The sequence below is a fragment of the Nomascus leucogenys genome, chromosome 12, assembly GCF_006542625.1.
Source record: "Nomascus leucogenys isolate Asia chromosome 12, Asia_NLE_v1, whole genome shotgun sequence".
Taxonomy (NCBI): domain Eukaryota; kingdom Metazoa; phylum Chordata; class Mammalia; order Primates; family Hylobatidae; genus Nomascus; species Nomascus leucogenys.
The window spans coordinates 14,779,705-14,793,555 of record NC_044392.1 but is presented as its reverse complement, the minus strand read 5'-3'; the positions used below and the strand labels follow the sequence as shown (position 1 = coordinate 14,793,555).

General features: G+C 39.6%; 1 protein-coding gene across 9 annotated transcripts in view; it reads right to left on the bottom strand.

Moving 5' to 3' along the window:
* Window positions 1-13,851, bottom strand: part of MAST2 (microtubule associated serine/threonine kinase 2) — a 229,155-nt gene that overhangs the window by 111,829 nt on the left and 103,475 nt on the right. For 4 of the 9 annotated variants that reach the window (XM_030823812.1, XM_030823814.1, XM_030823815.1 and 1 more), the window contains exon 5: window positions 3,445-3,639. The exons of 4 other annotated variants lie outside the window; for them this stretch is intronic. In XM_030823812.1, coding sequence (XP_030679672.1) covers window positions 3,445-3,639 — 195 coding nt within the window. Of the gene's footprint in view, window positions 1-3,444; window positions 3,640-7,080; window positions 7,367-13,851 lie in introns of those variants that run through there. One more of the 9 variants, XM_030823820.1, reaches the window with a different exon arrangement.

Here is a 13,851-nt window from a genome sequence, read left to right as displayed (position 1 = left end):
GAGCTCAAAATATTAGCAAGACTAGACTTCTGCTTCTCATCATTATGGGGAATCAGAGATCAGATTGACCCTTGCACCTTAAAAACAAAAAAATTAGATGAAATATATGAAACAATAGTTTGCAGACACTGGACCGATGGGAAACATGCAAAATAAGCCCTAAGACTGCATGTCTAGGAAGCAGCAAAAGGGGGTACTCAAACAGAGTCCAGCAGTCTCCCTGAGTTGAGAAGACAGAGTTGAGAACTTTGGGAGGCTACGGTGGCTAGAATTTTCAAAGCAGGGTACCAGAGAAGACAGAGATAAACAGAGAGGAACTCTGGAGATCTGTAGGGGCTTCCTCTGAGTTTTTAGCTGAATATCTATCAGCATATGTGGGTAAGGAAACTATCCAAGAACATGAGCAGGTACTCTCTTCAGAGCTCACAAAGGACCCAGAATTGTTCATGTTCCCATCAGCCTGAGTGGAAAAAACTCACAATACATGGGCATCAAATAGAGTACTCAAAGTATTGCCTCAGTAGTAAGAAAAAATTAGCCTTAGGCCGGGCGCGGTGGCTCACGCCTGTAATCCCAGCACTCTGGGAGGCCGAGGCGGGCGGATCACGAGGTCAGGAGATCGAGACCATCCTGGCTAACACAGTGACACCCCGTCTCTACTAAAAATACAAAAAAATTAGCCGGGCGACGTGGCGAGTGCCTGTAGTCCCAGCTACTCCGGAGGCTGAGGCAGGAGAATGGCGGGAACCCCCGGGGGGCGGAGCCTGCAGTGAGCCGAGACCGCGCCACTGCACTCCAGCCTGGGAGACAGCGAGACTCTGTCTCAAAAAAAAAAAAAAAAAAAAAAAAAAAAGAAAAAATTAGCCTCAAGTGCTGCCCTGGTCTCACCAAACAAAGCCTAAAAGTAATCCTTCAAAGGATCAAACAATTTCTAAATAACTGCATCCCAGATTCTTGAGAATGTTTAAAGGAATATAAAAATATCTAGCAAACAACAAGCTAAAATAATCTTGTCATATCAATGAACTGGCACTTTGCGTGGCATGGATACAAAAGAAGAATGGAATGAAGCACTAATACAGTGACCAAACATGTGAGCAAGTCTACAAAAAAAAAAAAACAAAAAACAAAAAACTATGAAATTTAACAAGTTTTCATGAAATTTAACAAGTTTCCATGAAATTTAACAAGCTCCAAAGCTGTAAGACGTCGCTCCAAGTTGTGTGTTCTGAGACCATAGTCATCAAGAGATACTCAAAACCATGTGCCAGGACTGGGTACATCTTGAGGGCTACCCAACTTACAATCGTTCTCAGCCTCATACGCCAACCGCTAGTACGTCTAGAAGAGGTGCCTTCTGAGAGAAGTTAGCCTCTAACATTGTCCTATGTGAGTCTATCACTGTCCCAAACTGTCTGTGGAATTTAAGCTCCTGTATCAAATAATGTCACTTAAATCTGTGTGATAACATTGTGCTTCACTTAAACTTTTAGTTTTTCAGGTTACTATTCTCTAACAAAAAGCTTAACAAATACCTACTGATCAATCACACTTTCCTTTTTTAACATTTTTTTTTCAATTGGCGTCTAAGATACTTCTCCTTGTCCTTGTTCCTGAATGAATAGCTAATTCATTTTAGTCTAATTCCTCACTATCACCCCAACCTCTCAAACTTGCCCCAGAGCTCAATCCTTGGATATCTCTTCCTCCTCTATCAATTCCACCTTTAAAATACATCCCCAAATCTGACCACTTCTTATCTCAACCATCATGGGTTCAAATAACCATTGTCTCTTACCTAGTGGCCTTCTAACTATAACCAGAGTGGGTTTTTTGTGTTTGTTTTTGTTTTTTTGACAAGGTCTTGCTCCAAGGCTGGAGTGCAGTGGTGTGATCTCAGCTCACTGCAACCTCCACCTCCCAGGTTCAAGCCATCCTCCCACCTCAGCCGCCAGAGTAGTGGGGACTACAGGCACGCACCACGATGCCCAGCTAATTTTTGCATTTTTTGTAGAGATGGGGTTTCACCATGTTGCCCAGGCTGGTCTCGAACTTGTGAGTGGTCTTGAACTCAAGCAATCCGCTCACCTGGGCCTCCCAAACTGCTGAGATTACAGGTGTAAGCCACTGCGCCCAGCCCAGCGTGATCTTTTGATCTACGTCAGATCATAACATTCTTATTTAAACCTTCCAGTGGCTACTTATCTCACCCAACATAAAAACAAAAGTCCTGGACAGGAGTGGTGGCTCACGCCTGTAATCCCAGCACTTTGGGAGGCCGAGGCGGGTGGATCACCTGAGGTCAGGAGCTTGAGATCAGCCTGGTCAATATGGTGAAACCCTGTCTCTACTAAAAATACGAACATTAGCTGGGCGTGGGGGCAGCCGCCTGTAATCCCAGCTACTCGGGAGGCTGAGGCAGAAGAATCGCTTAAACCTGGGAGGCAGAGGTTGCAGTGAGCCGAGATTGTGCCATTGCACTCCAGCCTGGGTGACGAGAGCAAAACTCCATCTCAGAAAGCCTCAAAATTGTTTAATCTGGCTGCCCACTACACTTCAGGCCTCATTTCCCAACACTCACCACCTAACTTATTCTGTACCATTCTCATTGGACTCTGTTACACAAAGAATACATGGAGCAAGCTCCTAGATCAGGCCCCTGGCACTTCATGTTGCCTCCGCCTGGAACACTCTTCTTCCAGATATCTCCATTCAGGCTCCATGACTTCCTTCAGGTCTTTTCTTATATGTCAACTTACCACTGAGGAACTCCCTGACCACCTTATATAAAACATCACGCCCTGGCCTCTACATTCTCTTATCCTACTTTATTTTTCTCAGAAGCACTATGTCTATCCGTTATGTTACATATTTACTCATTAACTTGTCTCTCTTTCTCCACTAGAATCTAAGCTCCCTGAGGACAGGGATTTTATTGCTTTATGTTCACTGCTTTGTTTCCCATGCCCAAAACAGTGTCCTAGCAGATAGTACGTAATCAAATAATGTTGAATATAAGAAAAGGAAGGCAGAAAGAAATGGGAGAAGGGCTATTTTCCTCAACCTGAACAAACCATTTAACTTGTTTTGGACTCAAATTTTCCCATCGTGTAAAATGTGAGGTTTGAACTTTTCTACCTCCTAAGAGTTCTAGCACTCTGCCATTCTATGGGGTGGTCAAAGGTCAAAGTTCACAAGACTGTCCAATGGTCAGGATGGGCACACAACTTATAATAGCCTCAAAATTCCAAGTACTGATAACCTACCCTCCTTTCTCCTGACATTTTAAATACAACAGGTATCTGTGATATTTATTTTACTCTTCTCTGTGACAGAACCAAGACTCTTACTCCATTTCTCCCCAATATTAAGGAGTAAGGTATGGGTTTTACCATTTGGCCAGAAGCAATTGTCAAGGCCCAGATTCATAGCAAGTTTCCTTACCTCCACGGCAGTGGGCGGCTGGAACAAGGAGTGCCAGGACTGCTGTGGGCTCGTGGATTCAGGAAAATGGCAAGAGGAGAAGTAGCCAAAGCACAATCAGCACTAAATGGGACTTTAGTGAGGAAGAGGGCTGGAGCAGATGTGGGTGAAAACATGTGCTGGTTTACTTCAGCTCCTCGGCAAAGGGTAGAGATTCTGATAAGGTACCACAATAGGAAAAAAACAAGGTCAGTGATAACTTTTCAGCCAAAAAGAAACATATTCAAAGTGGCTTGGTTTAGGCAAAAAGCTCAAGAAAAGTAAGTGGTCAAAAATCATTCTCCAATATCATACTTCAGTCCCAATGTTGGTACAGGATGACAACAGAGACGAAAACTTAATCCATAAAATTAAAATACAATATTTAAGATTTGGCTATTCAACATATTTGTTATTTATTTATTTTTATTTTTTGAAACGGAGTTTTGCTCTTGTTGCCCAGGCTGGAGTGCAATGGCACAATCTTGGCTCACTGCAATCTCCACCTCCTGGGTTCAAGTGATTCTCCTGCCTCAGCCTCCCAAGTAGCTGAGATTACGGGCATGCACCACCACGCCCAGCTAGTTTTGTATTTTTAGTACAAACAGGGTTTCATCATGTTGGTCAGTCTAGTCTCGAACTCCTGACCTCAAGTGATCCACCCGCCTCGGCCTTCTAAAAGTGCTGGGATTACGGATGTAAGCCACCTCGCCCAGCCTGAAGTACTTAGAATTGGTTTCTCGGCAAACCAAACACTGCAAATTTACTACATCAATTAGCAGGCAACAGTTAATATTTAATATTCAATGACCAAAACTTCCTAAAGAAATGTATATGTCCCTAAGAGTAAAACATTCTGAATAGTTTATAAATTGATTATATCAACAATAATACCAATTTGTTTAGCTAACATTTCTCTAATGAATGTATCAGATAATGTCAGTTAACTATGTATTTTGCTTCTACTTAAATTTTAGATTCCCAGGTTATTTTTCCCATAAAAACAATCTAGCCATTTTGATATATTAAGTCCTATTGAAGATTATTAAATAAATAAGAGCATTAGATTGAAAACAGGTGATAAATACAGAGCTCTAATTTGCTACCATTAGTAGAAATGACACATGATAAAAATAATATTCATAATATTTAATTTGCTACCTTATTGGCATGGCTTTCTATACACACACCATTATTTAATTTCCAAGGTAAAAAAATTACTTAAGTATCACATAAGTACCTGATCTACTTCAAAATGATAACATCGTTAGTTTCTCGTATTGTTATTTCTGACTGTTTATAATATGGATACAGTGACATTCTACTTGTGCTTACTTACATATATTCAAAGGAAATGTTCACTTTCCTAGTCATTATCACTTTAGTGGTCTTCAGTTTACTTCTCAGGTGGGTACACAATATGGGGTAGTAACAGGATAGAAAATAGGAGGGCAAACAGCTATTTAAAATTACAGTTATGCCCACATTTCCACAAACTCAACATTTTTTTTAAAGTTAAAAGAAGTAAAAATGTTAATTTTAAGTTAATTTCTCATTTTCGAAAAGAATTTTCACTCTTCCAAAGAACTATTTCAAAGTTAAGCTCCTTCATATATATAAGTTAGAACTAATTAGAACATTAGACAGCACTTACTTGTTAACCTGAATAATATGCTTGTACAAAATTTTGAAGCCTTAAGTCTTATCACATAAAATGAGGTTTAGCCATTTTGTTCAATATATAATTCAAATTATAAAAATCTATGAAAGCCAAATTTCTTTTTTTTTTTTTTTTTTTTTTTTGAGACAGAGTCTCACTGTGTCGCCCAGGCTGGAGTACAGTGGTGCCATCTCGGCTCACTGCAAGTTCCGCCTCCCAGGTGCACGCCATTCTCCTGCCTCAGCCTCCTGAGTAGCTGGGATTACAGGCGCCCGCCACCACGTCCGGCTAACTTTTTGTATTTTTAGTAGAGACGGGGTTTCACCGTGGTCTCGATCTCCTGACCTCATGATCCACCTGCCTTGGCCTCCCAAAGTGCTGGGATTACAGGCGTGAGCCACCGCACCTGGCCAGCAAATTTCATTTTCTTTTTGCCCCTAATTACTACTCTGCAAACTGGTTATACAATGGGTCTAGAGTCTAAAAAGGATTGTTTGAAAAAGGAAAAGGTGATATACAAACTACTTATTAGCTCCTCAGGGGGTATTTTTCTAACTCAAAGTCAATAAAACAGATACAATGATTACCAACAGCAGTGTACCAACATTTGAAGAGCATGATTTGCCAGGTAAGGTAAGCTCAGCACTCTAAGAGGCTGAGGCAAGAGGATCACTTGAGCTCAGAAGTTCCAGACCAGCCTGAGCAACATAGACCTTATTTCTACAAAAAAAAATTAAAAAATTAGCCAGGCTTGGTGGTGCATGCCTGTGGTCCCAGCTGCTGAGGTGGAAGGATCCCTTGGGCCCAGGAGGTCAAGGTTTAGTGAGCTGTGATAGCACCACTGCCCTCCCGCCTGGGCCATAAAATAAGACACTCTCAAAAACAAAAACAGAACCATGATTTTTGACCATTTAAGTTTTCTTAAACTACAAACTCCATTTAAAAAATTTTAATTTTGTTAACAAGTGACCTTTACTTTAAATAAAACATTAGTTGATGAAGTCTGTTTTAAATGGTCTTTTACTTTTGTGTCAGTATGGTAATAAAAGGTTTTTTTTAAAGTGTGTCAATCCTCCAACTATATACTTCAAACACATCCTGTTTCTCAAGGTCTAACAGAATCATTAATTCAATCAATAAGCATCCACGGATGCTGAAGGGCAACATCACAAAGGAAGCCCACTGAAGAAGCCTGTCTGTCTCCGGGCAAGCAGTTTGACTCAGGAAGAAAATCTGAAGTACACTCCCTTCGCCCTGTGGGTTAAACAAAGGCAGTTCAAGACAGATAATTGAGGTGAAATGGATTCTAGGTCTCTTCTTTCACTGGTTCTCTAATTTACTGATAAATTCACTTGGCACTTCTTCATTAAATAAGCCTGAGCTGCTCTTGGAAAAGTCACCCTGAAAAGGAAGCCTTCTTCCACTCCCAGCTTTGATATTCTCACCTAATAAAGTTTATTTCTATATTGGCCAATATAGAAATAAAATAGAGGTCACACCCTAAAGGACCCATGCGTGAATCTGCAAGGGCAGATCTGAGGTCCTGAGCTGACAGGCCATAGGCAGAAATACAATACCCTCTCTAGTCAAAGGAGGAGGTACTTTTTGTTTCCATTGGTTTCTCACATTCATGGGGTTTGTATTTGCAGCTTTGACACTAACTTTAAATAAACATTTGCTTCCAAGGCAAGAAAATAATTGTCTTCATTTTTTTACCCAGTTCTCCAAGTATTCAGGAACCCCTAAAATGACATCTAATTCAGTTTCTGGAATTGGAAACCTCATATGCCCCTGCCAAGGACCACTGTTTTGACCTTGAATTAATCAAGCCAGCTCAGCCCTCTTCCTGACAGGCATCTCCAAAACAGTCTTCATCCAAATAAACGGAGCTGTGTTAGTTGGCATTAGTTTCTTTTCCTGACATCTGCCAGTTTCCATAGAGACCCCAGCCTCCTTACTGAATCCGCAGACATGGTGCTCCCAGTCTCTCTCGCCTCCGCTTCATCATTCTCCTGGCTACTCAAGTTTTGCCCTCACACTGGAGTCTTGGTAGGAAGTTCTCTCACACAAGGGGTATGCAGTTCTGTAGCCAAAGGAAATTGTAAAAGCTTCCCAAACTTATGGCAAAAATTAAAGTACTTTTCTTCAAAAACATGATCTTCAGAACACCCCTCCCATCCCCCCACAAAAGACCTAAGAGCCCAGGAGGCAGCAGTGGGACAGTGACAAGTTCCAGATCCCAAATGAATCAGCTGTCCTCTGATCTGCCTGACATCATTCACACTCAGCCAGCAACAAATCAGAGCTACAGAAAGCACCTTGTTCCTGCGTCAGTGACAAGCACCAAACTCCCTCCCCCACAAATCAGTTGCAACCTCCAACCCTGAGGCCTGGTGGCAGTAAAGACTCTGGCAGAAATTATACATAGCAACTTGAAAACTCACACTGTGTCAGAAATACTATTAACCCAGAAGGCATGGGCCAGGCTAAACAGCTGTTGCAGTGGGCAAGGGACTGGAAGAAAGATTAAGGATCCCAAACCGGTAAAATAATGAGCGAAGACTATGTGGGCATTTCTGCAGCATTATTCATTCTCAAACCCAAGCCGAAGGAAGACTACAGGGCTTTAATGTTAGGGCTCAAAGCACAGTCATTATTCAAATGCCGAATTTGACCAACTTAACTGTACTCCTTCAGACAAAGTTCAGTGCCATTTTTTATTCAATTTCTATTAATCTCTAATCATTTGAATATACTTGTGGTAAGAAAAGCCATAAGGAAAGTTAAGAAAATAAGCCCAGAAACTAGCTTAATTTCATCCATTAATGTTTAAGGTAAGTTGCAGAAGACCTCTATTGAAGGGTAAGCTAAGCATACTTCTGTATGCTTTGGTTTCCCCACCTGTAAAATGAAGATCATTAAGCTACCTAATATATAGGTTGTGGTGAGGATTAATATATGTAAACAGCAAAGTGCCTAGCACAGAGAAAGCACTATAAAAGTGTTAGCTATTAATGTAAGTCTTGCCCTCTTGGAGCAATCTCCCAGTCTAAAGGAAGAGATTAGTCGCAACAAATAGGAAGCCATCTGAGAAAAAGAACCTAGACTCAGGAAAACCAAGTGATCAAGTAAACTGTGGAACTAAACCCTGGCAGCTAAGACAGCCAAAGAGAAGCAAGTCTTGTCCCCTGCTTCAGAGGCTCTGCCAACTCTGAGGGGCTTCTCTCATTCACCTAGATGACAAAGCATATCAAACTGTTTTTTCTAGTGTACTGTTCAAAGGACTAATTCATAGGCAAACCAGTGCTTTTTCAAATGTGGGTCACACCTCTTTAGTAAGACATTATATCAATTTAGGAAGTCAGGATCAACATTTTCTAAAAAGGGAAACTACCTGCACACAAAAAGTACATATACAAATGAAATAGAATAGAAAATATCAGTCCTTTGCACACAGTAAGGGTAAGCACTGTTTTGTGAAATGTGTGTTTATGACATCCATTACTGAAATACATACAAATATACAAATGCAAACATGTGTGATGGGTCATAATGTAAACTCTATTTGTTATTGAGGTCAAAGTCTAAAAAGTTTGAAAGCCACTGTTCTAATTACCCAAGCAAACTCACCCACCTAGTAGCTACAGGCCCTCACTTTTCCTCTCCATATATTAGTCCAATTACTCAGCCCTCTCAGCACCCTCTCTTTTCAGAATCCCCAGTTCAGTAGCAGGTCCTAAAGATAACTAGAACACCTCAGAAATCTAGCAGTTCTCAACAAGTACTGGCTCCAACTTTGGAAAGCCTTGTGATGATATCAGGGTCAGCTGCCACAAGCCCCAACCTTGGGTCTATCCTCCCGTCCCCAGCTAAGGCTTGCAGTTATGGCTGAATCCTAAGTTTCTACTCAATATTCTCCAATTCTCTAATACCCGAGACCAGGCTACCTAATAATAATAATAATAATAATGACATAACAGCAACCAACATTTATTAAGTGCTTAACTATTTATTAGGTTCTATTCTAAGCATTTTACACATTAATATTCATGTAGTACTCATCATAGCCATATGATATATGTACTATTATTCCATAAAGACACAGAGAGGTTAAGATCATGCCAATGGTAAGTAGGAAGGTAGCATTTCCTCAATATGTTGGCACCTGGTTACCTATATATGAATTATACTAGCCAGAAGTGTTCCTGTCTTCAGCCAAGTTGGTAAACGGAAGCAGTCTAACTCTAGTTTCCAATGCTATAAATCACTGTGCTTTACCTTTCAGTAGAAATTTCTGACAACAGCAGCAAATGGATTTCTTTCTAGCCTGCTCTGCATATATTGAAGAGCAGTACTATTGCAGAGCAGTACTCCTTGGGTGGAGGAGAGAGAACATGGAGCTCCTTAAATAATGCCAAAGTGAGAAAATATTTGTTTGATTTTTAGAGAATGAAAGCCATATTTTACATTCTTTATCTGACCAAAGAAGATATTACTTTTACCTTCAGGTAACACATCCCCACACAGAGTACTTTCTTTAGTGGCATTAGAATCCATTTGTGCCAATATCCCTGTGGCTTTGCCAGGACTAGGAAGGCCTAACACTTCCCTGGGACTGGTGACAGGGCTCAATAATTTGCAGTATGGCGAAAGAAACATCTGCCTTCTCTTACTCATTCATACATTTATTTATTGACTGTAGAGCCAGAAGAAAGGCCTCTGCTATGGGCTTCTCACTTTACAGATTCTGTAACATAACACAAACACAAAAAACAAATTCATTAAAGAAATGGTGTTTCCTCTGTCACAAGATTCTGCACTGGCAAAGCGGAACCCTAAAAATCCATTCTTGTAAATTGTACAGTTCAGACCACAGGAAAACCTCTGTCCACATATTTCTTCCCATGTCCTTTAAAAAGAGGCAACTATGTCGGAATGCCATTTATGGGTTGTGAAACTGCAAACTTCAGAGAACTCTGCCTTGAGATTATGAAATATTTAAGCAGCACAGGGTGTCAGAAATAAGACAAGACAAATTAACTGTTATATCCTTACTGTCAAATAATATCATAGATATCTTTCCTAAGAAAGTACTGTCTCCTAACAGAGTCAAACATCCACTTATTTGATTTCTTCCTGTTCCAATTCACAGTTCTGAAAGTACTCATAATTTAGCTCACTATTCCTAACAGTAGCACACAGCAATTGAGGAACATTTTGCAGAATTAAGGAATTCATATTACTAGTAAATGTATTTATATGCAGGTCTAGAAATGACAAATATAAGGCAAGGAACCAATTTATTACACTGATAAATAGTTGAACAGTTAATGCTAGAATTACATTTTTATAAAAATATGTACTTACAAAAATTTTTAATTCAGCTTATTTAAATTAATTTTGAATATTTAAAAGAAAAATGACTTTTAAAAGAATAAAAAATTTCCATTTTTACGCTTTATATTTTTGATGAGAATATATTCAAACTTTGTACTCTGTGAATATAACGTCTCATTTTTAAATCCTACAGATCACTGAAAATGAGTACAAGTTGTGATCCCAACATAGACAGAAACACAAGAAAGTGGAGCTTAGAAGAGGAAAAAGAAAAAATCTACAAATAAGCTAGTCTGCTTAAATTTGGGAAAAAAAACAAAAAAAAAAAACAACTGCACACAAAAAGTACTTACACAGGGCCAGGCGCGGTGGCTCACGCTTGTAATCCCCAGCACTTTGGGAGGCCGAGGCGGGTGGATCACGAGGTCAGGAGATCAAGACCACGGTGAAACCCCGTCTGTACTAAAAATACAAAAAATTAGCCGGGCGTGGTGGCGGGCGCCTGTAGTCCCAGCTACTCGGAGAGGCTGAGGCAGGAGAATGGCGTGAACCCGGGAGGCGGAGCTTGCAGTGAGCCGAGATTGCGCCACTGCACTCCAGCCTGGGCGACAGAGCAAGACTCCGTCTCAAAAAAAAAAAAAAAAAGAAGTACTTACACAATTACTATCACTGAAGATTGAAAACACAGAAAATAAACCAGAGTATTCAAAAAAGACAAGTAGCTGGGCACGGTGGCTCATGCCTGTAATCCCAGCACTTTGGGAGGCCCAGGCAGGCAGACCTCTTGAGCCCAGGAATTCGAGACCAGCCTGGCTGAGGCAGGAGAATCGCTTGAACACGGGAGGCGGAGGTTGCAGGGAGCCGAGACGGCACCACTGCACTCCAGCCTGGGCAACAGAGCGAGGCTGTCTTCAAAAAAGAAAAGAAAGGGCTAGGTGGGGTCGCTCATGCCTGTAATCCCAGCACTTTGGGAGGCAAAGGTGGGCGGATCACGAGGTCAAGAGATCGAGACCATCCTGGTCAACATGGTGAAACCCCGTCTCTACTAAAAATACAAAAATTAGCTGGGCATGGGAGTGCACGCCTGTAGTCCTAGCCACTTGGCAGGCTGAGGTAGAAGAATCGCTTGAACCCAGGAGGGGGAGGTTGCAATGAATTGATCACGCCACTGCACTCCAGCCTGGCGACAGAGCCAGACTCTGCCTCCAAAAAGAAGGAAAAAAAAGAAAGAAAATATAGAATGATGGTGTGATTGTTCTTAAAACAGTAATATTATATATACAATATTTAGCCAGATTCCCCTCTCCTCTGATGGTTTAAAAATAGTCACAGAAAACAATGGAAAATTTATAGGTTTAACATAAATGATTTTGAAAAGTAACGCTAAAATGGCTGCACATATAAGATAGATTTTTAAAATGATAAAACAGTCACTGCCTATGATAAAGCCTTAAGTGAAATTATTTATTTAACTGGTAATAAAGTGAGAAAAAGATACCTAACTTTTTTTAAGTAAATATTATTCAGTTCTATAGATTATAACAGGGACAAAAGTCATGTTAAACAATAAACTTTATATACTGTCGAGTTACCTAAAGAAGAAAACAAGAAAGTAGAAATAAATGATAATTTCATAGCTTTACATTTGATGTAAAAAGTACAGGCTTTGTCTTCAGTGAGAACTAATGAAAAAAACTTTCGATTTTAGGCAGGGACCTAAAGATTGGCAAACTTCCACCGGTAACTATGACATTACCGAAAGAGAACTAGCCATTCTACTAGAAATCACCGTAAGAATAGACAAAATATACGATGTAATAGTTTTCAGGCACTGGGACACATGTAACGCAAGAATGAAAACCCAGAAAGAAGGGAAACTCAAAAGTCAGGCTGCTCCCTCCTCAGCTGCCTGGGAGCAATTTTCTTACAAGGGCACAGACAGCTAAGTTCAAGCAGAGCACAGTAGTTCCACTAAGCTGAGGAGGCATGGGCTAGAGTTCAGGGAAGCTAATCAAGCAGACATTGCACATTCACCAAGAAAGACCACATGCTAGGCCATAAAAAAAGTATCAAGAAATTTCAAAATATTGAAATTCCCTAAATTATGCTGCCTAACCACAACAGAATTAAATTAGAAATCAACTACAATAAAATATAAAATCCTCCAATATTTGGAAACGAAACCACATATTTCTAAATAATCTATTGGTCAAAGACGAAGTGACAAAGAAAATTAGAAAATATTTTGAATTACACTATAATAAAGACACACATACCAAATTACAGAATACAGTTAAAGGAGTGCTTAGAGGCACATATATAGCTTTAAATGCTTATATCAAAAAAGGAAGACCTGAAATCACTAATCCATACCTCTGCATTAAAAACTTTAAAAAGTCCAGGGAGGGATAGCATTGAGAGAAATACCTAATGTAGATTATGGGTTGATGGGTGCAGCAAACCACCACGGCATGTGTATACCTATGTAACAAACCTGCACGTTCTGCACATGTATCCCAGAACTTAAAGTATAATAAAAACCAATTAAAAAAACTTAAAAGTAAATTAAATTCAAAATACAATAAAGAAAAGAAAGCAGAAATTAGGAACAGAAAATAGAAAAAATTAACAAAACCAAAAATTGGTTCTTTGAAAATATTAATAAAATTAATAAAACCACAGTAATAGACATCAAGAAGAAAAGGAGAGAAAACATAAATCATCAATATCAGAAATAAAAGATGAGTTATCACAACAAATCTAAAGACATTAAAAGAATAATAAGAGAATAGCAGGAACAATTTATGCCAATACATTCTATAACCTATTTAAAATAGACAAAAAGTTCAAAAAATAATTTAACAAAACTGACTTTATAATATAGATGTGCATTATGCTAAGTGACATAAGCCAGACACAAATGAACAATATTATATGATTCCATTGATATGAAGTATTTAGAAGAGGCAAATGCATAGAAAAAGTAGAACAGAGACTGCCAAGGCCTGGGGGAAGGGAAGAAGGGTGTTACTGCTTAATGGGCACCAAGTTTCTACCTGGGACCATGGAAAAGTTTTAGAAATAGATGGTGACAACAGTTGCATGACACTGTGAATATAGTTAATGTCATTACATTGTATACTTAAAAATGGTTAAAATGCCCGAGCCTGAGGCACAAGAATTGCTTGTATTTGGGAGGCAGAGGCTGCAATGAGCTGAGATCGCGCCACTGCACAGCCTGGGTGATAAGAGCGAGACTCTGTCTCAAAAAAAAAAAAGTTAAAATGGCTAATTTTATTATATATACCTTGCCACAATTTTTAAGACTTTAAAGAAATTAATTTAAAAGGAGTTAAGATTCACACATAAAAGCTAAAATTACAAACTTCTAG